Here is a 25,638-nt window from a genome sequence, read left to right as displayed (position 1 = left end):
AAGAGGAAGAAAACAAAAAAGATCCTAGTGCCAGGAGGTGATGCAACGACGCAGGAGAACAGGAAAGACCAAAAAAAAAACATGTTGCTTGTGCCTCCGTAGAATGAAACACAGAACGACCTTAGCCTCAGAGAACCGTTCAGACCCTTGCATCGAAAACGCTGTCGTGGCTCACCTTTAAAAAAAAAACAAGTTTCTTTCTTTGAAACATCGACTTCGCCCTTCTTCATTTATTTAGAAGAGTTGAGCTGCATTCCTTTTTTGAACTTACAAACCTCTTTACCGTGGGCGTTCTTCCGTTCTTCCGTTCTCCATTGATTCTCCTCTCCTTTGTCATCTTTTGGAGTTCCGTCATCGCTAACTCCAAAAGTTGAGGTGAGAGGAGCAAGATATAGAAAGAATGAAAAGATGTGAATACAGCTATTCGTCAACGTACGTGCAACGCGCAAAAACGCCAACGCCGCTATCTCTCACAACAACGAAGGGAGGGGGAAACAAAGACACACACACCCACACAATCAGAACAAAGCCAATTCACTTCATCCATCCAGTATAATGGCACAAGCATGCGCGGCGACTACGGATGTATATTTATAGAACGAGGCACCACCGCATAGGGAAAAAAGAAAGAAAGAAAAAACAGTTGACAACCTGCACAAAGAGAGACAAAGACACAGAAGAGAACGAGAGAGAGAGCGAGCGCCACACAGGCACCTGTGTACAAGTAGAGTAAAACATGTATAGTTGACTAGTGAGAGAAATCCCTAGATGTACATGTATAACAGAAGTCGAGAGAGAGAGAAACAGGAGGAGATGCCCTGCATCAATAAGCAGCCGTTTTTGAAGTTTTACTATCAAGTTTCTACCTCCACAACGCGGAGCACAAAGAACAAACAGAAAGCATCAGCAACAACGACAGATACGACGAAAGAGAACACGCAGCCCGGGCACACAGAGCACCGAAGACGTGAAAAACAAGAGGCGCGTAACAGTAGAAAAAAAAACACACGGTCCGCAAGCGGGGTCGACGAGCGCATGAGGAGGAGGGAGAAAGAAAAAGGGGGCAACCTGTCACCATGACGAAAGCGGTTCAACGATTCTTTGTGATATCACTCTCTGTGTTAGCAACCCCTGACTTTCAAAATGCTTTGTCTTCCGAGAATCTTTTTATCTTATTGTTGTTGTAACTGCTCTTCGCATCCATGCTCATCTCGGGCACCTACGCCTTGGGGGGAAGGACGCGGAGAAGTGAATAAAAGTACTCCACGCCTTTATTCCGGCCGCCTCAGACCTAACTCACCTTCCTCTCTCTCTCTCTCGCGCGCGCTCTCTGATCTTCGATTTCTTCGCATCTTTTAGTGGTTTATCGCCCGCTTGCGGGTCGGTAAAGGAACTTCCTCGGTTGTTGTTGTTTTTTTGGTCTTCTCCTACTGCGTCTGTTCACCCATGAGGGACAGCAAAATCGACAGCGGGATGCCGGCCTGCTGCTGCAGAGACTGCAGGCGCTCCATCTGATCACTGTTCCCGTTGGCTGACGCCTCGCACAGCTTGTGGAAGTAGTTCGTGAACCACTCTTGGCGGTCCGCCCCTGTGAGCTTCGCGTCCGGGCCGGCCTCGAACTGGTCAAGTTCCTCCGTCTCCTCGGGGGTGAGGGCCTCAGCGTTTTTGAGGGTGTCGTAGCGCTTCTCTAGCAGCGCCCCGACCGTCGTGTTGCCCTTGTCTGCCATCATCTCGTACGCCTTGCGGAACCCGCTATTGCGGGGCGCGCTAAACGGGCCGGGCACGACGGTGGAGTGCGGCTCCGCCGCGAAGTCGCTGCCGTCGCGGAACTGCACAATAACGCAGGAGATGTTGTCGCGGCTGCCGCGCTCGATGGCCTCCTCGCACACCCGACCCGCCACCTCCGCGAGGTCGCTGCACGTCTCCAGCTGCTCCTTGACGTAGGCGACGACCTCCTCGTTCGGGAAGTTGCTCTCAAACACGCCGTCGCAGCACAGCAGCACGAAGTCGTTCGAGTTAAAGGTGAGGTCCTTGTGCTGCACGTCCGCTAACGCGATGACCTTCTGCTCCAGCTGGCCGCCATCGCCGAGCTTATACTCGCGGTCACCAAAAGCGCGGCTGACGGCCAGGCTGCCGTCGACGCGGTTGTTCTCGACACGGCCGCCGCAGTTTTCGATGCGGTTGCGCTCCTCCTCATTATTCGGCTTGTGGTCCTCCGTCAAGGGGACGCAGACGCCGTCGATGCAGGCCACCACGCGGGAGTCGCCTACGTTGCCCACCTGCAGGTGCATCGTGTTGCCGTTCTTCTGGGCTACGAAGAAGGTTCCCGTGCTGCCGCCCTCGCGGCCGGAGTCCATCCATTCCTGATCAATCCGCAGCGCAATCTCCTTCATCCTGTCATCCGTCATCGGAATCGGCTCCTTCTCGATGGCTTTGCGCCATGCCCCTTCCAGGTACTCAGAGCACTGGTCGTTGACGTGACCGTCAAAGACACCGAAGAAGCCCCAGGTGTCCGTCATGTAGGTCAGGTGTGCGTCCTCCATCGTCTCACGGTACCCGTTGACGCAGTTGGAGCCGCAGCGGAAAATGGCATTTCCGTAGCGCTCCTGGAGCTGCGTCATCACCGGCTTCGGAAGAGGAATACCCATTTTTTCGGTGCCGTGGTAATCTCAGAGAAAAAAAACAGAAGAGAAAAATTCCTTTCTTAAAAAGAAATTGAACAACAACAATAGCTGGAAAAAAAAAGTTGGGAAAGAAGAGTGGTGTTCTAAAAAGGGATCCTTCGTTTCTTTCTTTTCTTCCTACTGTACGGGTTGCGTGTATCTGTTATTGAGAGATCAACGATGTGGAATGGAAGAAAAAAAGTCTTGCGAGAAAACGTGCACAGAGAAATACAACTAGACGAATCTGCTGCTAAATGGGATGGAGAAACCCGAAACAAGCAAACAACAACAAAAAAGGGGCAGTCAATGAAATAGAATACCGAGGAGTTGGTGAAAACTTGAGTCGGACAAACGTTAGAATTTCTCTTCTAAAGAGAACAACAGGGACAAAAAAAAGGTGTTATAGAAGAATATCTCTGTATAGATATCTTTGGTTAGGAGAGACTGCGAATCAGCGAAAGAAGAGAAGGTCAAGAAACGGAAATGCGACAAACGAGGCGGGAGTAAAAAAAACCTTTTGCTTTTTCACAATCGAGAATTCATTAATATTGTTGTTGAAGCAACAACACCAAAAAAGAGAAGAGTCGTGGCAGACCAGGCATTCAATCCGATTGAGAAACGGAAAAGAACGGCAGGAAAAGGGGAGAAAGCAAGAACGATGCACGTGCATGCGTGCGGTATCAAACGCGGTGCAGGAGCAAAAGGAAAATACAAGAAGGTGAAGGGAGGGAAGTGGGAGAGAGGAAAGGGGGGGGGGGAGGGAAGACAGCGCTGTAAATGCGATCTGAAGAGCACAAGCGAGCGGAATACGTCACTCGAATTCAATCAAACACACACACACGTTCCTACGAGCATTTAGACCGTTTCAACCAATCCAATGCTGCAAGGAACAACGTTATCCTTACATTTTTTATTATTATTGCAGTTTTTTCTTTTTTTGGTTTCGGAATGTGTGTTCGATTCACATACCTGACATGGAGCAAGAAATATTTTTTAAGTTTCTTTAAAAACAACACCAATGCATATTGCCAATACTGAACCGTCGCGTGATAATAGGTATTTTAAAACATAAGAGGTCTCATTATTTCTTCCTTTTTCTTGGAGACGAACGTGACTCTTTCCTAAGAACCCCCGCTGTCGTCACGGGAAAAAGGGGAAACGCGGCAAACGGACAGACCCCACTGCATACTGCCTACCTTTTTTTTTTTAAGGGTACCAACAAGGAAGGCCGCTGCACGTACACGCGCACACGGGCACACGGTCTCGACGCCGTCACGCAGGCACAGAACACAGAGAGAGAACGAGAGAGAGAAAAGGGAGCCCTCGTACGGGAGACGGACAGCACAGGGCAGAACCCACTTTCAGCTTCGAGAGAAGGGACCAAGCTCGCTCGAGCTTGACAACGACAGTCGATAGTGGCAATAACAATAATAAAATAGTGATGATAGGGATTTGTTTTTGTATATGTAATGATGAAAGCAGAGAGAGAACATTTTTTTAAAAAAGTGTTTTAAATAAATAAATAGCCGAAATGAAGCACTGCGATGTGTGCGGTGAAGATACGCGACAAGAAATGATGTTGTATATACGTTTGTGTGTGTGTGTGTGTGAGGATGTTTGTGTCTAATCACGAACAATAGATAGTTTGTGGCTTGGACTCGAAGGAAAAAGAAAGAAGAAAAAAAAGGAGCAACTAAGTGTTCAGAAACACCCAAAAAGACTTCCTTTGTATTCCGTCTACAAGGTTATTCTTCTCTTCTTATGTGGCTAAAAGTCACATTTCACAACTTTGCCTTGTTGGCGAAAGAATGTGAAGGCCGAGACATCACTGCGTTAAAAAAAAAAAGGATTGCACAACCTGCTCCGTTACCACGACGCCTTCTCTTGCCCTCTCAGCGCGTGAAAAGGAATTGTAGGTCTTCCTCCGACAGCTTATTCAACGACTGCATCTTGCCATCAATCGTGCCTTCAAAGACAAGCATCTTCTTGTCCTGCAGATCCACCATGCGCTCCTCCACCGAACTCGCGGTCACGAAGCGAACGGCGTGCACCGGTCGCGTCTGCCCAATGCGGTGGGCCCGCTGCACCGCCTGCATCTCCACGGCCGGGTTCCACCACGGATCGGTTAGCACGATGTGGTTGGCCACCTGCAGGTTGAGGCCCTCGCCACCGGCCTTCAGCGAGATGAGAATGACGCGCACCGTGGGGTCGTGCAGAAACGCCTGCAGCACGGACTGCCGCTGTGTCAGCGTGAGCGATCCGCACAGCTTCACCGCCTTCACGAAGCGACGCTGCAGCCAGTACTGCGTTAGGTCAAGCATGGAGCCGAACTGCGAGAAGATAATTACCTTCTCGTCCTTTGGGACGCTGTCGACGTAGTCTGCGATGGCGTCGAGCTTCGTGCCGTGTAAGGGCTTCTGCGGGTCCAGTCGAGCCAGGATGCTTTGCTGGTCCTTCTTTGTGGGCTCCTGCGACTTCTTCTTCTTTTCCTGCGACTGCGCCATGAAGTGCGACGCAAGCGTCTGCTCGTCGCCATCACCTTCCGCTTCCCCCGCAGTCTGCTGCCTCTTCATTGCGCCGCGCGACGCTGTCGGTGCTGAGCTGCGGCGACGGCTGCTGCCCTTCTTCGACGCCGTCGTTGGCGCCTCGTCGGCCTCCTCATTGCCGTCCTCATCGTTGTCTGAGTCGCCGTTGGCCTCCTGCTCCAGCTCCGGGGGCAGCGCGGCCGTGATCAGCCCACCACCGTCTCCACCGCCCTCCACCGCATCCTCGTCCTCCTCCAAATCCTGTCGCAGCTGCCGCAGATCGACGTTGATGCGAACAAAGCAGGTGGGGCAGTGGAACTCCTTGTCGGGCGCGCTTTCGAGAAACTGACCGAGGCACAGGCGGTGGAACTGGTGGCGGCAAGGGTGCACCTTCAACGCGCTCTCGCCGTCGAGGGCGTCGCCGCAGATGCCGCAAAGGCCCTTCACATTTACCACCGGCCCCACCTCCATGCCCCGCATCACCAGCAGCGGATTATCCAGCGCCTGCCGCAGCCGGCTCAGCAGTTGGAAGATGTGCGCGTAGTTGTGCAGTACCGTGCCCTTGTGCACAAAGGTGTCGAACTCCGCCGTGCTCTTCTTGTACAAGGACTCGTAGAAGTTGCGCTCCTCCTTGGTGAGTTCGATATGGCGCACCTCGATCGTCAAGGGAGGGAGCTGCAGGTCGGCCGCGCGCTCCAGCTTCGTGCGCCGCAGCATCGCCTTCGCGAACACGTCGTTCGAGAGCATCATCATCCCCCGTCGGCCATCACCGATGTAGCCGTAGCGGTTAATGGGGTTTAGAATGAAGCGGTTGAAGTAGGAGCTGTGCTGCAGCGGGCCGTGGCCGCAGAAGACACACTGCCGCAGCGAGGTGGACGAGAAGGGGTGCGACAACGAGGTACAGGAGCAGCCCTCGGTCCCGCAGTAGTAATGCGCGTAGGGCCGCATGCGCAGAAAGCGCAGGAGACTGTAGAGGTCGCCGACACGGTTCTGTAACGGGGTGCCGGTCAGACACCAGCGATACTCGGCCGACAGCGCGAAGGCGGAGCGGGCGGTGCTGGTTGTGCGACCTTTAATGCGGTGCGCCTCGTCTAGAATCACGCGAGCCCACTTAATGGAATGGAAGATGGACCCCATCAGGTCAACGTCGTCGCCGCCGGTGTCCTTCTCGATCACGTCCCGCAGCCCCTCTGGCACAATGTGGTGCTGACCCGTCTTGGGGCAGAATGGGTAGCGTAGAAACTGAAATTGGCAGGCAGAACAGCGAAATGCCGCGAGCGCCTCAGAGGCACGTTCAGCCGCCGCCTTCTCCTCTGCCTCCGCCGCCGCAGAGTCGTAGGAGGTGTCGGAGGACGCGTCGCTGCTGTCGTCGTCAGAGTCCTCCTCCTCCTCCTCGCTGCTACTGCTGCTGCTCTCCCCGTCACGTCGCAAAGGGTCCCAGCGACTTCGCACGGTGCGGCCCGCCTCGCGCATCAGCTCCTGATACATCCCTATTGGGCCAACGACACCGCGAGAGGCCGCGGCTGGTTGGATGACCTTCTTGTCGCTGCCTTCTGCGCCTTCCGCGTCTGGATCCGCCCCCTCCTTTTTGATGACTGTCGACGCAGTGAGAGGTGCAGTGCCGCCACTCGAACCGTCACGTTTCTCTCTCTTGACGGCCAGCGCGGCGCTGCTTTCGGCATCTTCGTCGAAGCGGTTGTGTCGTCGCTGCTGCGGCACGGCATCTTTCTTTCCTGTGCTCGCCTTTTCCGCCGCCGTGTCGTCTTCCTCGAGGTCGACGTGTAGAGTGCGCAGACCTTTGCGAATTGTCTCGGCCGACTGGACGCCACGAGATTTGGTGGCGGCGCTCGCCGCATTTTTCTCGCGCTTCGCCTGCTTTTGAGTCTTCCTCGCCAGCGGGCCGCAAAAATACTTGTTGTGCACCACCAACTGCCGAGGGATGAAAAGCAAACCGCAGTACGGGCAGGGGACTTTAATCTCGTTAATCAGCGCTCGCCACGCATGCTCAATCATGGGGTACGTTGTGAGCACCAAATCTGCGTTCTCCAAGTCCTCCTTCGCCACTTTCGTGGTTCTGTACACGACGACCACGGAGAGCGACCCAGGCACAACGTGCTCCTTGACCTCAGCCTCCCATTGCAGCATCGAGCTCACAGGACAGACAACCAGCGTCGGCCCGTTTACGCGGTGGGTGAGCATCATCCCGATCGTTTGGATCGTCTTCCCCATACCCATTTCATCGGCCAGGATGCCGCCTTTGACCTCCGATTCTAACTCCTGGCGCACCATCCAGCCCATACCTTCCTTCTGGTACGCAAGCAACGGTCGCAACAGCGTGGGCGGCGGAGCCATCTGCTCCATCTTGCCGCGGTGCACGAGGTCGTCCGGATCTAACGGCTGCAGGTGCTCCGGAACCGCAGCGGAGGTGACCTCCTTCTTCACGACATCCTGTTCCTCCGGCTTCAAATGCGCAAATCCTTGCATCTCAGACGGGTAGTCGCACTCCTCAGCAATTCGAGTGCAGCTCAGGTGCTGCCAGGCTGAAATCCAGCCGTTGTCTCCAGCACAATGACGAATTGGAAGACCGACGCGCAACTCACCTTTCTGAACCAGCTGCGAACATTTCCGGCACCGAGCGCGGGCGGTAGGTGCCCTTTGCACAATGTATTTGTATGCATGATCTTTTTTGGTGGCCAAGCGCCACACACCCTTTTCGTTTAGAGTGAGATCAGGATGCTCAGCATAGTTGGACATGCTTGAAAGGAGGAAAAAAGAGAAAGATTAACTTTCTCGCTGACAGACAGAGAAAAATTTCCAGGGGTCAACAGACACGGGTAAAAGAGAAAAGAAAGATATCCAGAATACTGTTGATTGCGCTATGCCAGGGGACAAACTTAGTGCACAACCGTAAGGATGTTTACAAAATGTGGTTGGCGCAAAGAGAGGGTTTCCAACGAACTTCAACAGGTAGCAAGTGTGTTGCGTATGCCGGAAGAACCGCGTCGACGCTAGGTAATAACGACCACGTTACAGCATCGACAGCACAATAACCGCAACAAGTGAGGAGAAAGAGTTGGAGAAAGTCGAACTTATGAAAAGAAGAGAGAAAACACTCACCAGAATAAGAAAGCCCGAAAAGCTTGAGTCACGGTGATGCACAAAAACGTAGACCGCTATTTCCCCTTCTTAATTTGGCACCGTGGGATTGTAATAGTTGCCATTGATCCTCCATTGAAGACGCAACGCCACGATTTCGTTAAAGATGCATTTCTCTCACCCTGTGGAGTTTCGCAGGGTCAGAGCAAAAGACGCGCTCTTCTATAAACATGCGATTGGAAAAAAAAAAACTCACTTTACTTCTGGGTTTTAGGATTTTCGAAGAGTAGCGAGTTGCTTTGACTACTGTATTTCGTCCGACCCAGAGGAAGGCCAGGTTTCCGCCGATTCGAAAAAAACGACAAATATCGCCGTCACATGACGCGCTGCAAATACTCCATCGCAACGAAGACACCTGATCGTCGATTATTTCTTTCAATTTGTCTTACATAAGAACGAAACAGTAGCGCAAATTCCCTACTACATTTCTTTCACACATCCTTATTACAAGTAAGAAATCATTTAAGAAAGAAACTTGTTATAAACTTACAGCTCTGGCTAAAGCCAATGTACCCTTACTTCTCAGCGGTGTCTGACGAGGACCACGATTTCTCCCACCAGGCCGGTGGTGATAACGCGTCCAAGACGTACCCGATGGCTGCTGGCGCTCTGAAGAAGGGTGGCTACATCTGCATCAACCAGCGCCCGTGCAAGGTCATCGACCTGTCCGTGTCGAAGACCGGCAAGCACGGCCACGCTAAGGTGAGCATTGTCGCCACTGACATTTTCACTGGCAACCGTCTCGAGGACCAGGCCCCGTCCACCCACAATGTGGAGGTGCCGTTCGTGAAGACCTTCACGTACAGCGTGCTGGACATCCAGCCCAACGAGGACCCCGCGCTCCCGTCTCACCTGTCCTTGATGGACGACGAGGGTAACAGCCGCGAGGATCTTGACATGCCTCCGGATCAGGCACTCGCTGCGATGATCAAGGAGCAGTTCGACGCCGGCAAGGAGGTGATGGTCGTGGTTGTGTCTGCCATGGGCATCGAGCAGGTGCTGCAGACCAAGAACGTTTTTGAAGTGAATTCGATGAACTAAAATAATGAAGGGAAGTTATTATTGAATATGTTGAAGAGACAAAGTCATTCATTTTTTTTTGACGAGAAAACGGAAAGTGATGTGTGGAGCAATATTTGCGGCAAGTAAAAAACGATAGTAGGGTACGAGTGTAACAACAATGGAAGAAACAGAGGGGACGCATATGAACCTTACACCTATGTTTCTCGTGTCGGTGGCCACGTTTTCATTCTCTTTTGAGAAAGTCCTTGATTGCTATAATTACGTTATTATATTGTTCGCCACCAGAAACCAGAAAAAAGCAACAACAAACTGAAATAAAAGTGTTTCAGTTCATTATTGAGTAAGGCGCATATCCATCCAGTTTCTTCTCCGTACATAAAACAGGAAAGTGCAGTCCCCGCCGCTTTCACCTATAATTTTCTCTTATCTTATCAACATAAAATCATTTTCTTTCCTTGCAAAGAAATTTGAGGACGCATCAGCGACATCATTTCATCACAGCATAATGCGGGAAAAAACAGCAAATAAGGTAAAGAAATGCTTCATTTCTCGGCAGTGTCTGACGAGGACCACGATTTCTCCCACCAGGCCGGTGGTGATAACGCGTCCAAGACGTACCCGATGGCTGCTGGCGCTCTGAAGAAGGGTGGCTACATCTGCATCAACCAGCGCCCGTGCAAGGTCATCGACCTGTCCGTGTCGAAGACCGGCAAGCACGGCCACGCTAAGGTGAGCATTGTCGCCACTGACATTTTCACTGGCAACCGTCTCGAGGACCAGGCCCCGTCCACCCACAATGTGGAGGTGCCGTTCGTGAAGACCTTCACGTACAGCGTGCTGGACATCCAGCCCAACGAGGACCCCGCGCTCCCGTCTCACCTGTCCTTGATGGACGACGAGGGTAACAGCCGCGAGGATCTTGACATGCCTCCGGATCAGGCACTCGCTGCGATGATCAAGGAGCAGTTCGACGCCGGCAAGGAGGTGATGGTCGTGGTTGTGTCTGCCATGGGCATCGAGCAGGTGCTGCAGACCAAGAACGTCCTGGTCGGGGAGATTGGAAATGAGGCTGTATTGTAGTTCGCGTTGTTAGTTGAAGAAGGATCAATAAAGGAGTTAAGAAAAGAGGAGACATAGCACATTAACAGTTAAATTTTCTAGGAGAACCGTTGCCTTATGGTCGTTGTAATGTGCTACACGTCGGTAATTAGAATAATTCCTGACGGAAAGAAGAAGAGCAGACACGACGAACCTCGTCCCGTACGCTCGGTGACAAAGTGCGAAATCAGTGATTTCTCGTGTGCTTTAACCAGTTATGATTGTGCAAACTGCGTAAGCTACAATTAAAAAAAAAACAAGCCTTAAATCTTCGGAATGGCATGAGTAAAACGTTTGATGAAACAGGAAAAAACTACAAAACAAGGAAATGTAGAAAAGCGCTGTTGTCTTTTCTAACATCGAAGTAACTCAGATAATAGCAGATAAGCTACAACAGCAAAAAAAGGTATGCTTGAAATTGGGAAGAGCACCAACAACAAGAGAAACAATATCGACCTTCACAGATTCACGCAGACAAACAAAAAATGAGAACCAAAAAAAAAGTGGCGGCGTCGTTTGTTACGCCTTGGAACCAGCGCGTTGATGACAACATCAACTCAAAAAGACATCTACACACAAGAAGACAGATTTCTCCGTGTACAAAGAAGCGTTTGAGCAGTGATATACCACTTTAGAAACGAAAACACATTAAAGGGTTTTCGGAAAAACTCGTCAAGAACACACAAAACACTCACAGTTGTGCAAATGACGTGAAGCAAAAGTTGAGTCGCACTATTTTCGCAAATCGAGAGAAACCGTTTTAACCCCTGTAAAAGTCTTTGTGTCTCAACGTGTATTGCTCAGAAACACGAGTAGTGAAATAGGATCGGATGTCTCACACTCCATTTCTTTTTAAAGTTGTTCTTATGGTGTGATGTATGACAATACATGGGAGGTTGATCACATGGACAGAAAGAGTTAATTCAAAGAACTGAGTAATAGTAATAATGCCAAGTATTGACATGCCGCAAAGTTACCCACTTCCCCGTGAAACATTTTTGGCATTCAACTGCCCGTAAGAGGACCTAGAGTGTTGTGAGGAAGTGCTCAGAACGTTTCATTGTAGCTAATAAGTTTGACAATATATTATGTCAGAAGTAACTAAAGAAACAACAAGACGCTTCATAACCGTTGTGACAATGCAAGGCTAAACCTCTGTGTTAATCAAACACGCAGCAGCGCAACTATCTTCTACGGCTGTTGGGAAAGAGTGCTGTTCGTTCTGAGCGCATGTGGGGAAGGTGAAAACACTTCTTTCTTCAACAGATTTCTTCTCAAAACCCAAGGAAGTTGTCGAACAAAAGTAGACAATCGAGCAGGGAGACAAAACCACTTTAACTCTACTGGATGCCGGTGTGCTGAGACGGGGCATAAGTTGAATCTGTCGGACGAAGAAAGCAAAGAGAGGAAAGACGGTTGCAGAGGGAGTGGCGCGAAAGAAAGGGAAGGGGGGGGGAAGGTGAAGAGAACCAAGTTCAGAAAAGCCCCGATCCGTTCGCGCGGCCCACGAGTCTGCCACAATTTGGAATCTTGCAAAGGGCTGTATGCGGTGAGAACCCTTCGCTTTCGTACACAGGGATCATGCTGTCTCGGCAAGCATGCCGAAATCAAGAAGGTGCCGAAAAGCACGATACAAAACTTTTTTTTCTGTGACGCCGTCTTGTGCAACAATTTCTTTTAACAAAAATCGTGTTAACTGGATTTATGATTGCGAAGCGTCGCTAAAGATGAAGGAAACGAGGAAAAGCTTGAAATGAACCTCGTCTCAATGTATGACTTTTATGGCTTGCAGAACAGCTGCTGAGTTCCCTGAACTAACTGCCCTCTACGAAAAGTCATGGAGCGTGCATGTGCTGTTAAAAACTGCTTACCGTATCCCATCTTCATCTGTCTGTTGTTTCCCTCTTTTTTCTCTGTACAGTTGAAAGGCGCAAGTCGTTTTTTCCGTTACTTCGCAACATGGAGTATCGGGGTGAGTTTCTGTCGCCGGGTTCCCGATCTCCAGTTATCCCACAATCAAAATTTGATACTGCTGGGCATGACGTTGCGCATCACGACGAGTCACTATCAAAAGAGCAAGTTGATGAGATCGAGCGGCTATTAGATCGCATTGGAGCAAGCGACGCAGATGACACTGACTTGCCCGAGGAGACGCATGAAGATCCAAACATCCCAGCTTCCACTGTCCCCACGAACAAAAAGCACAGCAGGAACACTACGGCACTTCGACAGAGTCAGAAAAATGCGCCCAATTTAGAAAGAGAGCTTCTTTGGAAAGCCCACATCAAGGATGTGCAAACGTACTTAGAGGCGAAGAAAAGGACTACCACACGCGCAATACTGCAAGAAAGGAAACACAAGAAGGAGGTGCATCAATCTCAACCTTGGCAGCGCATACACCGTAGTTGCACAGCGCCAGCACTATTGGCGGACATGGATGCTTCACTGTCAAACTTCTTCATACATCCAACGGATCTCAGAGACTTCATAGAATTCCGGAGCTCTTAGTTTTTTTTTTTCGTATGTTGTATATTTCTGTGGCGCTTGAAGTGTCTTCAAAAGTGTGAATCGAAACGGTTAATCGGGTGGTGACGCGTCCCTGTTTTGTGGCATCTTTAGCTTTTAGAAATTTAACTCTGTTTACCCTTAAAGAATCAGTATCGCTCATTAAAAGACCGTTGTTATCCGAAAGGTCTTTACGTGCACTGCAAGCGGACAATGTTATTGCTTCTTATGCTTGTACAACGTTCGAACATTTCTGTTTTCTTTCTTTTTTTTTCTCCATGTCCCTTTCACACCTCGTCATCTGAGTGATTTCTTCTTGAAGCCTTTAGAAATTGAAATAAACCTGTTTTTTAGCGGAGCGGAAACACACGTCATATCTTCTCCGAGTACTCTAGAGATTGCAAACACAAACTGCGAAAAATTGCCTTACGATTTATTTTCTGTGATTGAAAGCAAAGATGGTTTCCGAGGAAGGTGTGCATGAGCCCGTCGAGGAACACGTGGAAAATGCTCCGGCGGATGAAACTGCTCACAACGCGGATGAGCAAATAGATAACACAGAGGCAGAACTTCAGGGTGATGCTCAACCCGAACTTGCTGAGGAGCAGAACGCAAACGCTGTTGGTGAAAACGCTGCCGAAGAGAATGACGGCGTGGTGAAGGAGCAGCTCGGCGGCGGCGACCTGTCTGATCCTCGTGTCTTTAAGATGGCCGCCCGTGAGGTGGACGAGTGCTACATGTCTGTGATTCGCGGTCTTAGCGCTTTCTGCCAGGACGATGAGGAGGTTTTCGGAAACGCGGTGGATATCTGCAACGATATCATCACAATGGAGCAGAACTTGTTCTCCGACATTCCTTCGTACATTGCGGATTACATCGCCACATATCGTGCGAAGACGGATAAGTACAACAACTCAGTGCAGCCGAGGGAAACCATTCCGACTCCTGAAGGCCCTCCGCGTGACTGGGAAGAGCGGCGCGCTTATGTGGACCCTGGTGTTCCGCTCATGCTGCCATATGACGCCGAGCGTTTTAAGAAGGAGCATCCGGAGCGCGCGACGTCTGAGGGTACGTACCACGACCTGTTTTACGGCGACGGCTCGAAGGTTGTGTTTGAGGCCCCGGAGGACAACAAACGCAAGAAAATTGAGGAAGAACATCAGAAGGCTTATCATCCACCCAGACAGGCGCCGCTCTCCTTTGAGCCACAAAAGAAGAAACCCATGCGTGTTTCTGCAGATTTTGTTCCCTCCTGCGCCGAAGTGAAGGACCCGCAACCTGCGAAACGCACGAAGCCGGTAGCGAAGGCTCAGCCAAAGAACGTGCAGAAGAAGAGCGTCAGCACGCAGTAGCGTTTCTGTTTATACACACATTTTTTGATTTTTATACCGTCGTCGATTTCTTTCATATATTATTATTGACGTTCTAAAAATTGAATTTTCACTGTACCGGCGGTCGTCGATATCTGTTCTATAACCTATGCATTGTTCTTTTTTTCTCCGTTTTCTTCGCGTTTTTGTGTAGTATTCAAAATTACGTTAAAGTAATTACTCCAATTACTCAGACAAGACTTCAGATCGCCTGATAACTTCGGAAAAGCGAAATTGCACTGCTTCGCTGTTTCTCAGTCTGATGAACGCGCAACAAATGATTCCTATTTTGTTAGCATTAAAAAAAAAAAGAAATTCTCTCGAAGGTTTTTTTTTTGGAAATAAGCGCAATCACTGTTTCTCCCCAATCTGTAATCCGTACTTTCCGTTCCTTTTTTCTTTCCCTCACGCTCACTCTTCCAATACAGGTTAATTTTGTTTCGCCTGAAGACACACCTTTCACAAAGAAAAGATTATTTTGTCGCCTCATGACGGTGCGCATCGTGTCCTCGCTCTCTGAGCTTCAAGTGCTCTTGAGCCAGCCAAAGCTCACCGTGGTGGATTTTTTTGCCACCTGGTGTGGGCCGTGCAAAGCCATCTCTCCACTTATGGAGAATTTAGCAGCCTCTAAGCCACACGTCAATTTCGCAAAAGTCGATGTCGACCACACTCCCGATATCATGAGCGCGTATCCGGTTCGCGCAATGCCTACTTTCTTCTTTTTCAAAGGTGGAAACGTTGTTGAAAAATTTGAAGGGGCCGACATTAATTCGGTATCTCGCCTGGTACAAGAGCACGAAGTTGTGCCGCCACCACCGATCCCGTCCGATGAGGTTCTGGAAACTATGAAGCCCCGCGATCTCCTCTCTCTCATGAGGCAAAACCATATTCCAACAATTGGTCTGGTTGAGAAAAGCGAACTCATCAACGAGATCAAGAAGTACCGCAAATGAGAAATGTACTGGATGTCTTCTTCTGCGAGTCTGCTGGTTGTTTCTTACTCAATTATTATTATTATTATTCCTTTTCTGACATGAGAGCACATATGGCCAACTAAGAATGGTTTTCTATTTCCTACCATGGCGCTTGTGTTATTTCGTTTTCAGAACTTTCAAGGTTGCTTCACTGGCAAGCGTACAACCGTTAAAGAAAAAGAGAATACATTGATTATTGGCGTGATCATTGATAATGAGTAGAAGGAACTGCTACGCTACAACTTTGCGACTCTCGACACCAGCGCGGGAATCTGATACCGGTGACCGCGGACTAGAATTCTTGTTCCCCAAGCGGACTCTCACCCAACTCTCTAGTGAGCTACTTCTTCTTTCCGTAACTCGCCGACTTTTGTCTCGTTCATGACCTTTTTTTTCCCGGATGAGCTTTTCCTCCCTCTTTTTGTGTTTTTGCCAAGAATTCGTTTCTTTTTATTAGCGCTCAGAGGCGTTGAGAACTCTCAGTTTTTTTTTCTTGTGGAGTGAATTGCGTGTGTGTCAGTCACACAGTCATGTACGGCTCAAGCGAAAACCAAGAGCTGCGCGCTCTTTATCAATTCGGGCAGCCAGATTCGACAACCACGCGCCATGCTACGGATCAAGAACCCACTTCTGTTGCAAATGACCGCGCCGGTGGTAGTAACAATTACAATACCGAGGCAGATAGCTTTTCGCCTCGCGAGGAGAACATCCACGGGATGCCGACATCTCCTGGTGCATTTGGGAATGCAAATGACACCTACGTTCCTACCGGGAACGGGAACGTTGGCTCCCACGCCACTGTGTCTTTCGATGCCGCTGGAGAGAAGCAGCACCATAAGGACGGCTCGAAGAAAAATGTCATCAAGAAAATGCTCGGAACAGACAAGAAGAGCACCAAAGGGATGACGGACGAGGAAAAGAAGGCTTATCAGATACAGGAGCGTTGGAAAAACGCCGTACTCGAGGAACAGCGCCTCAACGAACTCGAAGGTCGTGTAGCTCAAGAAGAGACAATGACAGGCATTATCGGCCAAGCTCCGAATTTTCCACCCAAGATTCTGTGCATTCGGCCGCTCGTGTACCACAAGATCTCCGACGTTTCCCCAGAACGTCGCCGATTTGTGACGATGGCCTTCTGGGACTGGGTCGCGGTGTGCATTGTCCTCGTCGCAAACTGTCCCATCACCATCGCCTGTAACTATGTCCCGTACAAGTCGTCAATTGACAAGTCGCGCACGCGAGACATCAACAAAGGGCTGAATATCGTGCTGGCATGCATTTATTTGGTGGGAATTCCGCTCAGCTTCCTGATCTGGTATTGGCCCATTTATCAGAGCAATTACAAGCTGCGCCCAACGCAACATGTCTTAGCGTTGAGCGGCCTCATCGTAGCTCTTGCACAGACAATTTTTGCCTTTGTGGGCCCATATAGCTATGGATTTTGCGGCATTCTCTCGTCGAAGTGGGTTGGTGAGACGCGCGAAAAGGGTGTTGTGGCACCGATGGCTATCGTGACAGCGCTGTGGGGTGTGCAGGCCGTCTTCACCTGCTACATGATCTGCCAAGTTTTTATTTACTACCGCCGCGATTTGGCTGCCAGGCGGGCGCAGCGCCGCCAGCAATTGGCCACAGGCCAGTAGAAAAGTGTTATATGGAGAGCGGTATGGAGACGAAAGACCTCTCGACTTCTACGGTGATTAAATGTCAAGTGATTTTGTGAATTCAGGTTTTACCGATTCTCTGTGCATTCTGATGCGCGCGTGCTGAAGTGTTGCTTTTCTTTCTTCATCGAACATACAAATTTCTTTTGATTTTCGTTATTTGTATCGTGTCTTTTGTGTGACTTAATGGCAGTTACCTGAGAATCTTTTTTTCTAGAGTTTTGTCGTTTCTCTCTGTGATGTTGCCAACACTATAGTCAATGTCTAGCAAGAAGTTGAACTTCACAAACTGACGCGCCGCATACGTGACAACTGTTGAACTCCACATGACATTCGTACTGACTAGTGAAGGCAACATACTTTTTTTGAGACTTTCTTTTCCAGGCTGTTTTGGCAACCTCGCTTCCTTGCAGGGGTGATGCTTTCCCTTCCTGTATCATTGTTGTGTCCTGAGGCCCAAGGTTTTGTCGATTCAGCGTTGAACACGAATGAACATCTCGTGTTGAAACGGTCTCTATTACTCTCCTCCTCGTTCTATATAGGTGTCTACGTGTTCCTCTCGCCCATCTCTGGGTGCTTCTTTTCTTTCCAATTACCGTTTTCTTGTTGCTGTTGAGATTTAATACGTAAAGGCCAAAGAAGCAAAAACCAGTATTTTAAGGTACGACCCAGCGAGACTGTTTTCTTGAAAACATTCACCTTGTTCTACTGGTGCGCTTCGCATCTTCTCGAGCAACACCTGGTCAAGCTCACCACAGTGCTTTTGCGGCTGCGCTTGTCAACGCTCTCGACATGAGTAGATTTCGGCGTACCCAACTGTTGATCATGTGGTGGCCCTCTTTCCAGCCCGAACTCTCTCGCTGTCTTTTTACCCACCTCATCCTATTTTGCCCCCCTTTTCTTCCCTGTTGTCTCACTGGACGGATGTATTGATTTGCCTAGTGGGCATTTTTCTTTTCTCTCTCAACACAATATATTCTATCCTGCATCCTGCTGTGTCGCTCTCGTATTCATTCTTTCGGACATTTCAATTAGCGGTTAGCGGTTAGTGGTCTCTGGACTGGTCATTATAGCCGCTGCTATTATTATTATTATCATGCTTTGCTTTTTTTGGTTTTGCTCCCCTGTTTTCCCTGCTTGGCAAACCAAACGCAAGACGGCAGACGTGTCGAACAAAAGCTGAGCGTTTCTATTCCCCCCTTTTTTCTTTGGGTTTTTTTTTTTCGCGCCGTTATTGCACTGTGATGCGCACCTATTTGATCTTCCTGTACTTGTATAGCAACTCTCCCACACACAACCACGCACGATCGTTGTGCTTCTTTTACCCCACTTAGAACCTGTCCCTGTGCGTTGCCATGCGTAATTTTTCGCAAGACGCAGGGTCTGAGGAATCGTCGCCAACCGCCCTGCGCGCCGAGGAGTGTCGTCCTGGGAAGAAGAAGCGCAGTTTGGCACGCGTGCATGTGGGGCCCGGTACGGCAACGTTAGGCGGAGATAAAAAAGATGAGGAGGAGCTGTTCAACTCGACTGTTGTGGTGACGAGCTGCCTATCACCACCGGATGCGAACGAGCTGCACACACCAACTAATATTCAGTTGCACGAAGAAGTGTTCGTACACCACCCTTGCTTCGCTGGCAACTCGCCCCTGTCGTTGACGGCGGAAGGACACACGCCGACTCAGCAGCGGAACGGGTCTTTCCTTTTTCATAGCTTAAGCAGAGAGGACCACCACGGCCCCATCCAACATGAGCAGGACCACGATTGCTGCCCCTTCATGGCGGTTCGACGATCTGAGTGGACCCTGCGCATTATCTCGAAGGTTCGCCATACTTCGCCATTTGACTGGCCGTATTTGCTCTCTAGCTTCAGCATAAAGAACGCTTTTATGTTCTATCCGCCACCGCCGACGTACGGTTTTTTTCGTGACGAGGACGGTGCAGTTCAAGTGCGCAGCCAGACCGGCAAGCGTGCACCTCGCCTCGACCACGAGCGCATCGAGTACCTGCGTCGCAAGTGTCGTATGTCGGACAAGGTGCCGGATGACCTGGTCGCCGGCGCCCTGCACGGCATCGCGATTGCGAGCCAGCAGGACAACGCCGACGGCGGCGGCAGTGGCGACGCGGACTCTGACTCTGAGTCGAGCTTCAAGCTTATTTTCATTCCGTGGGAGAATGATGTGCAGTCCTACTACATCCACAGCGGCTCCGTCGTATTTGGCCGTCGTGTGCACATGGGACATCGACTCTTCACGTTGGCCTGGCCGAGCCCTATTCCGTGTAGCATTATCCGCCCTCGCCGCCGCATGTCGAGTCACGTGGCCATTTTCTTCCACTGCAACGGCGAGGACATTGGACGGCCGTCGTGCCTGCGCTTGTTGACACTGGCGAACGCACTGCACATGACGATCTTGGTTCCGGAGTACCCCGGCTACGGCCTCTTCGAGGGCCAACCGTCCGAGGCGGCCATCAACGGCTCCATGGAACGTGTCATCGAATTTCTCTTCTCCAGCGATCCATGCTTAACCCCGTCGCGACTTATCCTCGTGGGCCACTCCATTGGAACAGGTGTGGCCATTCACGCTGCGAAGTTTATCAAAAAGGTTTTTCTCAAGCTGCACGACTCTCCCGACCTAAGCCACCGAATCCCTTATGCGTGTCCCATGTCTCGCGGCCAGCAAAACTCAGCCGGGTACGCCGCAGCAGTGCGGTGTCCGCAAAACGCCCTTCCCGTTCCGTCAAGTGCCGTGCCGGTGACCTCGCCGACCGCCCCGATTCCCACTTCTACGCCGCACGGCGCCAGCCCACGACCGCCCTTCTCGCCGCCGAATGTGCCGCTTCCCTCGAATCGTGTCCCCCCCGACAGCAGTGATAGCGGCAAGCACGCCGCGGCGCCGCAGCAGGCAGACACCGCGGACACAGGGGCCGACCGACGCAGGGCACGCACGTCGTTGCACGCACCGTACGGCGAGTTGGACGACGCCCGCCGACGCAGCGGACCGAAAGCGACGCCGCCGTTTCTTTGCCCACACTACGCCCTCGGCGGCGTCATCCTTCTTGCCCCATTTGCGTCGCTGCGCTGCGTGGAGAAATGGACGACGCTGCGCAGTCACGGCTTCGATGTGCAGGAGCTGGAGCGGCGTCGCCTCTCCGTGCCAGAGGACGTTCTCGTACCAGCGCCGGAGGAGTGGGCCGAAGACGCCCATGCGTTGCGTGACACCGGGGCTGACCCGCCCAACATGGACTTTTTGCGGCCGTCGCCGCTTCTCTTCGACGTGGCCCGCTACATTTCGTTCAACCGATTCCCCACCATCGACGTCGTGCGAGAGCTGCAGGACGAGGTGAGCTTCTTCACCCATACCCCGCTGCTGTTGTTGCACGGCGCACAGGATGTGCTGATTCCGGCCATCAACTCCGTCGCCATCGCGACGAAGTTGCGGCAGGCCACGGACGGCCGGGCCGCCAAGGTGTACATGGGACTCCTGCACAACGAGGGCCACAACAACCTGCACTGCTCCCACATCATCCGCCGCTTCTACAAGGATGTGATTCTGCTACCGCATTTGCGCGCCCAGCGGCAGCTGCGCGAGGAGTTGGAGGAGACGCTGGGGGATGGCCTCGGGCGGGGCAGTGCCAACAGCAACGTCGACAAGCCTGCTGCGGTGGGGCCGATCGATTCCGCCTCTTCATCGAATAAGTCTTCTCCGCCTCCACCACCACGCTCTCCTCCTTCGGCGAGCTCGACCACCGTGGACGCTGATGGTGAAGGCAGCTGTGGGGAGCCGCACGCGTTTGAGGCACCGCTGCTTCACTTCCCCATCGTAGGCACCAACCGCAACACGGAGCCTTTTGACGAGGAGCGGCCGGTGCGGTCCGCCTCGAAGTCCACCACGCAGCAACCTGGCACCGGTGCGACGGCAACTGCGGATGCTGCAGCGTCAGCGGCAGTCCCGCCGGCGCCAGCTGCCCGACCGCCAAATGAGCCGTATCTGTATTTCATCGAGCCCGCCTTCACCGCAGAGGGCGGGACGTGGCTGGCGAATGGCATCTTCGCCGGCCCGGTCCGCATTCGACTCCTGCACCCGCCTCAGCAGCGCAACTCCACGACGACGGAGGTGGGGGTCGTGCCAGAAGAGGGAGAGGCGCATCCGCACGCGTCTCCTGCTGCGAGCATCCTCATGATGCAGGCCGCCGATCCACGGCGGGCGCACTCGCGTCATCATCAACACGACCACCTCCACCAACACCAATACCGCGACCTGTACGATCCCGCGGTGGAGGCGCAGCCGTCGTCTCCGCGTACGCAGCGGACAAGACACTCAAGCCGCCTTCTGTCCTGTGGCATGCAGGCCTACCACGCCAGCGAGGAGTTTGAGGAGTCGTTGCGCGACACCCTCCTCCGCACGCAGCCGCCCAGCGTAAACTTTGCCCCTGCGGCAACGATGCTGCACATTGCGCTCTTTCACCACCTCGAACACTACGACGTCGGCAGCATCGCGGTGGCCTCGGTCACGAAGCACTCCGTGGACGCGACGGTGGCGCTGGCGCAGTGGCGGAGCTACCGCCGCAACCACTTTATCTTCCGCTGCTGCACCGCGCTATACTATTTCGCGACCGGGTCCTTCTTCATCAGCCTCGCCATTTGCCACGGTGTGCTGACGCGCCCGTCGAAGCTTCGCCCGTACGTGCCAGCCGAGGCCCCGACGAAGCCGTACCACCTGGATGCTCGGGTGGTTATTTGGGGGGTGCTGGACGGTTTTGCCTACCTCCTTCTCGGCGTCGTGCGCTTCTTCAACACGCGGCTGGGGTTGGGCAATTTGAGCAAATACATGGACACGCCGTCGAGTATGCTGGCGGCGTACGCGACGTGCCGGATCATGGCGTACATCTTATGCGGCGCGGTGGGTATTTTGATGGCCATGATCATTGCCCTCACCCCGCCAGACCGCGGTGGCGTGGACTGGGATCGCTGGTCCGACTTGCCGTACGGCAGACGTGTGTGGATTGCGGACCTCCCGCGCTGGACCATGGTGACATCCGCGTCTGTTCACATTATCTTCACGATTGCCATCTTCGCAAAGAATCATTGATGCCGGTGCGGAGCATGTTATGCGGAATACAGATAATCGACTGCCTCGTTTTTGCCTCTGTGTGTGCGTCGTGTCTCATTTCCTTCTCCTCTTCTCACTCCGACGGTAATGCAGCAGCGTCGCTTTTTTGCCTTTCTTTTCCTTTGCCCCCCCCCCCTCCCTTTCCCCCTCCCTCGCTGTGTTGACTGGACGTCTGATTCCCCTACATTACGTCTCAATTTGTATATATATAAAGGAAGGAGTCGCAGTGAAGCAAACGGAAAGAGGAATCATGCACCGTAATACCAAGTAGTATTATGAAGGTAGTTTTTTTTTCTTTCCTGGGTGTTAATAAACAAACAAAAAAACTGCCTTTAGGAAGTAGATGCGGATGCTGTGTGTGCGTGTACGATTTTTGGGCGCGTGAGATAATGCACCTAAACGCTCACTTGAGTGCTATCAAACCCCTTCTTCCGTCTAACAGGCATCGTTGCCTGAACCTTTCACGCATGTTAATCGTAAAAGACTGCTGGGTCGGTTTATAAAATGCTTCTGCTTTATGTTAGTACTATCCTCCTTCAGGGAACGAAACTTCCAAATGCTTTAACAACGGAAGTTATCGTACGACAGTTTGAAAAGAATATTCAGCGTGGCGTAGAAAAATGTCAGACGCTGGCCAACGACGCCAACTTAAATGCGTGCGAATCCTAAACATAATAAGAATCGTAATAGCCATGGGCAGTACAGAGGAGGAAGGCCTTTTTTTTCTTGCTGTTGCGTTTCATCTGTTCCAATTCATATTTGTGGAATACAACCAAAACTTTCCGCTCTTTTCCTATAAAATTTGTACCTGTCGTTCGTCAAAAGACTCAGTTCGCTCTCTCCTTCTATTTGGATCTTTCACACGTAGTCGGGCGTTCGGTGCAGACCGACAGCGGTGGAGGCACTCGGCTTCCGCGTACTTCGCTGTCTCAGCGCGTTGCACATCTTCTTCTTACTACCAGCGTAGAGTGGTGAGCAGGCGAGGAAGAGGTAAAAAAAAACCCGGTGTTTTCTTTCTGCTCCTGCTATTTTTCTTTCTTGATTTCGCGTGTTGCAGTCCTGCTTTTCTCTTCTGTTTTTATTGTTTCCTGTACACTCCTTGCGTGCCACGCTTTCCGCAACTTGAATCGTTACTGTCAGGAACACACTCCCCACCGCTATTCGAGATCAACAAACGAAAACAAACAAACAACTACAGCAACCCAAAACGGCATTGCTCGCCGGGCGAGAGCCACCGATGCGGAAGTGCGTACGGGGCTGAACGCGCCAACACGTAGTTTATCTTTCATCGTTGGGGAGCGGCGCCCTTCCCTTGATCGCCTTGCCAGTGTAAAGGGCATTGCCGTATAGTTCGTTTCTCTACCTCTCCCCCTTTTCTCTTAAGGCACGCCGTAGTAAAGGCAGAGGGACGTTCAGGGGTGGTTCTTCTGTGACCCCCGATTCTTTTTTTTTCTTAGCCATCGTCTCTCTCTCTCTTGTTCTCTTGCTCTCTTTGTCTCCACCGTTGGGACGGCGCTGCTGCTGCTGCTTCGCAACACGCCTTACGCTTTTGCCTGGACAAGTCTCCATAGCCCCCTCTCCCCCCTCTTTCTTGGTGGAGGGTCTCATCGTAGCGATGAAAAGACGAGCGCAGATTTGTTGTCAACTCCTCGCGAAACCTCCCCACAACAGAAGTGTGTCATTGCAGCTCTGGAGCTCGAGACATAGCCAAATAAGAAAACAATAATAACCGTAAAGAATAAAAGAGTTCTTCCACCACGATGCACTCACGCAGCGGCAGCCACAGAGGTCGTGCGTCCCGTGCCGGCGGAAATGGCGGCAGCGGCAGCCGCAGCAACAACACGACTGCAGAAAAGACGCCGCAAGGTCCTCCTTCTTCCGGCTCTTCTCTTCCCACCACCACCACCCTCGCACAGCTCGATAAAAAAGATGAAGCTCAGCCGGCAAGTTCATCCTCTGACACAGGAACCTTCGCCATTATCGAAGCCATTCTTAGTAATCTCAGCAACCCACGTTTGGACTCGGTGCAGCGGCTTCTCAAGAACGTTGTGTCTGGCGCGGCGACGGTGGTACGGGGCACCGACTCCCAGCGCCGCTTCACCAGCACCTACACGGAGTTCTGCCGGAGTGCACTACGGTGCATGGCCGACGTGGAGGACGCCGTGTTTGAGCACCTTCACCCGGGCCGGCGTGCGGTGGACGCGGGCGATGACGAAATCAGCGGAATCGCCGAGGACTTCTTCCTCAAGCAGGTCGCCGCGTATGTGTCGACGCACACGAGGTCGCTGGGGCGGGCGTACCTGGAGCATGTTGCGCTGGGGGCGCTGGAGAAGCAGCACAAGCGGGAGCGCACGAACGTCACCGGCGCCCAACGTGCAGCCAAGGCGAGTCGCACGGGGGAAGGGCACAGCAGCGCTGGCGGGGGTCGCAGCAGTAGCGGCAGCGGCGGCGGCAGCCATAGTGGCATTGTGGGCGCCGACGGTGCCGGCGCGACTTCTGCGTTCGACACGCTGGGCCTGATTGACGCGCAAGACACGATGCGGGAGGCACTGCACATCATTGAGCAGGAGAAGAACGCGACAGCAACTGCTGCTGGTGCTGGTGGTGCTACTTCTGCAACTCACGGAAACGCACGGCGGCGTGGGCAGCAAGCCGTCACCGCCTCTATCGGTAAGCATTACCTCGGTGACTGTTCGACCGGCATCTTTGTGTCTAGGGCGACGTCCTCCGTCGGCGGCGGTGCTGGTGTTGGTTCTGCCTCGAACAGCATAGGCAGTAATGCGTTTGCCGGTGAGCAGGTCGTGTACGACTTACGCAACCCACAGCTGAAGCTGTCGAGTATAACGGAGCTGTCGACGCGGTTGCAGCCGTGGACTCTGCCCCTGTCCTTCAGCGGTGTTTTCCTCGAGCGTGTGACAACGGAGCGGGAGCGCAAAGGGGCTGGTGGCGGTCATGCGCTGACCACGCCGAGCCCAGCCGGTGTGAATGCAGGCGTTAGTAGCAGCAGCGGCAGCAGTGCTCCTCCCACCTTCCACGCAGAGCCGACAACGACGATGCTGGACGTGTGCCTCGCTCCAACACCGATGGAGCTGCTGCGCCAGTACGAAGCACACGAGGCCATGTTAGCCGCGGAGCCGCAGCCGTGGCTGCCGACTTCGCCGGGTATGTTGGCCGGGCCGTATAGCGTTGTCCCGTACGCGGGCAAGCGTGGGACTGCCGGTGGCGGCTCCCCACGTCCCACCATCGCATCGCTGCCGCCACCGTCACCCCTGTCTGCGCTTTCGAGCGAAGCCGTCGTCGGCGGTGGTGGCAGTGCACCGCACGACACGGACACCCTGGGCAACACGGCTGCGGTCACCGATGCGGTGGGCGACTCCGAGTTTTTTCCTGCTGTGCGGGCGAATAAGACGCTCACGTGCCTGCCGCAGTTTGTGATGTCCAACTTGTCGCACTTCGGGGTGTCTCGCATGGAGTTCGTGTACACGATGACACCGGCGCCGAAGCAGGCGTGATAGCGTGACGGGGCTGCCCGACGCGACTAGCAACGGTAGCTGA

General features: G+C 52.4%; 10 protein-coding genes across 13 annotated transcripts; 8 read left to right on the top strand and 2 right to left on the bottom strand.

Moving 5' to 3' along the window:
• Positions 1–1,427: 1,427 nt before the first annotated feature.
• Positions 1,428–3,185, bottom strand: ABB37_05322 (protein phosphatase putative (PP2C); the record flags this gene model as incomplete). Of its 2 annotated transcripts, none has more annotated exons than XM_015803289.1 (1): positions 1,428–3,185. In XM_015803289.1, the coding sequence occupies exon 1, from the start codon at positions 2,646–2,648 to the stop codon at positions 1,428–1,430; it is 1,221 nt and encodes a 406-aa protein (XP_015657931.1). In that variant the 5' UTR covers positions 2,649–3,185. The 2 variants fall into 2 exon arrangements, with proteins under 2 accessions (XP_015657931.1, XP_015657932.1); XM_015803290.1 differs by having other exon boundaries at positions 1,428–3,179.
• Positions 3,186–4,555: 1,370 nt separating this feature from the next.
• On the bottom strand, positions 4,556–8,198 carry ABB37_05321 (putative DNA repair protein; the record flags this gene model as incomplete). 2 transcript variants are annotated; one of them, XM_015803287.1, is made up of 1 exon in its annotated part: positions 4,556–8,198. In XM_015803287.1, the coding sequence occupies exon 1, from the start codon at positions 7,940–7,942 to the stop codon at positions 4,556–4,558; it is 3,387 nt and encodes a 1,128-aa protein (XP_015657929.1). In that variant the 5' UTR covers positions 7,943–8,198. The 2 variants fall into 2 exon arrangements, with proteins under 2 accessions (XP_015657929.1, XP_015657930.1); XM_015803288.1 differs by having other exon boundaries at positions 4,556–7,983.
• A 653-nt stretch (positions 8,199–8,851) lies between these two features.
• On the top strand, positions 8,852–9,385 carry ABB37_05320 (putative eukaryotic initiation factor 5a; the record flags this gene model as incomplete). Its single annotated transcript, XM_015803286.1, has 1 exon — positions 8,852–9,385. The coding sequence occupies one exon, from the start codon at positions 8,852–8,854 to the stop codon at positions 9,383–9,385; it is 534 nt and encodes a 177-aa protein (XP_015657928.1).
• Positions 9,386–9,904: 519 nt separating this feature from the next.
• Positions 9,905–10,447, top strand: ABB37_05319 (putative eukaryotic initiation factor 5a; the record flags this gene model as incomplete). The annotated part of the gene is made up of 1 exon (XM_015803285.1): positions 9,905–10,447. One exon carries the CDS (start codon positions 9,905–9,907, stop codon positions 10,445–10,447), a length of 543 nt encoding a protein of 180 aa, XP_015657927.1.
• A 1,938-nt stretch (positions 10,448–12,385) lies between these two features.
• Positions 12,386–12,973, top strand: ABB37_05318 (hypothetical protein; the record flags this gene model as incomplete). The annotated part of the gene is made up of 1 exon (XM_015803284.1): positions 12,386–12,973. The coding sequence occupies exon 1, from the start codon at positions 12,425–12,427 to the stop codon at positions 12,971–12,973; it is 549 nt and encodes a 182-aa protein (XP_015657926.1). The 5' UTR covers positions 12,386–12,424.
• Positions 12,974–13,291: 318 nt separating this feature from the next.
• Positions 13,292–14,322, top strand: ABB37_05317 (hypothetical protein; the record flags this gene model as incomplete). Of its 2 annotated transcripts, none has more annotated exons than XM_015803283.1 (1): positions 13,292–14,322. In XM_015803283.1, exon 1 carries the CDS (start codon positions 13,429–13,431, stop codon positions 14,320–14,322), a length of 894 nt encoding a protein of 297 aa, XP_015657925.1. In that variant the 5' UTR covers positions 13,292–13,428. The 2 variants fall into 2 exon arrangements, with proteins under 2 accessions (XP_015657925.1, XP_015657924.1); XM_015803282.1 differs by having other exon boundaries at positions 13,299–14,322.
• A 445-nt stretch (positions 14,323–14,767) lies between these two features.
• ABB37_05316 (putative mitochondrial Thioredoxin) lies at positions 14,768–15,293 on the top strand (the record flags this gene model as incomplete). The annotated part of the gene is made up of 1 exon (XM_015803281.1): positions 14,768–15,293. Exon 1 carries the CDS (start codon positions 14,829–14,831, stop codon positions 15,291–15,293), a length of 465 nt encoding a protein of 154 aa, XP_015657923.1. The 5' UTR covers positions 14,768–14,828.
• Positions 15,294–15,844: 551 nt separating this feature from the next.
• ABB37_05315 (hypothetical protein) lies at positions 15,845–16,954 on the top strand (the record flags this gene model as incomplete). Its single annotated transcript, XM_015803280.1, has 1 exon — positions 15,845–16,954. One exon carries the CDS (start codon positions 15,845–15,847, stop codon positions 16,952–16,954), a length of 1,110 nt encoding a protein of 369 aa, XP_015657922.1.
• Positions 16,955–17,916: 962 nt separating this feature from the next.
• On the top strand, positions 17,917–22,062 carry ABB37_05314 (hypothetical protein; the record flags this gene model as incomplete). Its single annotated transcript, XM_015803279.1, has 1 exon — positions 17,917–22,062. The coding sequence occupies exon 1, from the start codon at positions 18,331–18,333 to the stop codon at positions 22,060–22,062; it is 3,732 nt and encodes a 1,243-aa protein (XP_015657921.1). The 5' UTR covers positions 17,917–18,330.
• A 1,582-nt stretch (positions 22,063–23,644) lies between these two features.
• On the top strand, positions 23,645–25,595 carry ABB37_05313 (hypothetical protein; the record flags this gene model as incomplete). The annotated part of the gene is made up of 1 exon (XM_015803278.1): positions 23,645–25,595. Exon 1 carries the CDS (start codon positions 23,844–23,846, stop codon positions 25,593–25,595), a length of 1,752 nt encoding a protein of 583 aa, XP_015657920.1. The 5' UTR covers positions 23,645–23,843.
• Positions 25,596–25,638: the final 43 nt, after the last annotated feature.

Source organism: Leptomonas pyrrhocoris (assembly GCF_001293395.1).
Source record: "Leptomonas pyrrhocoris isolate H10 chromosome Unknown, whole genome shotgun sequence".
Taxonomy (NCBI): domain Eukaryota; phylum Euglenozoa; class Kinetoplastea; order Trypanosomatida; family Trypanosomatidae; genus Leptomonas; species Leptomonas pyrrhocoris.
This window is presented reverse-complemented; position numbering and strand designations above follow the sequence as displayed.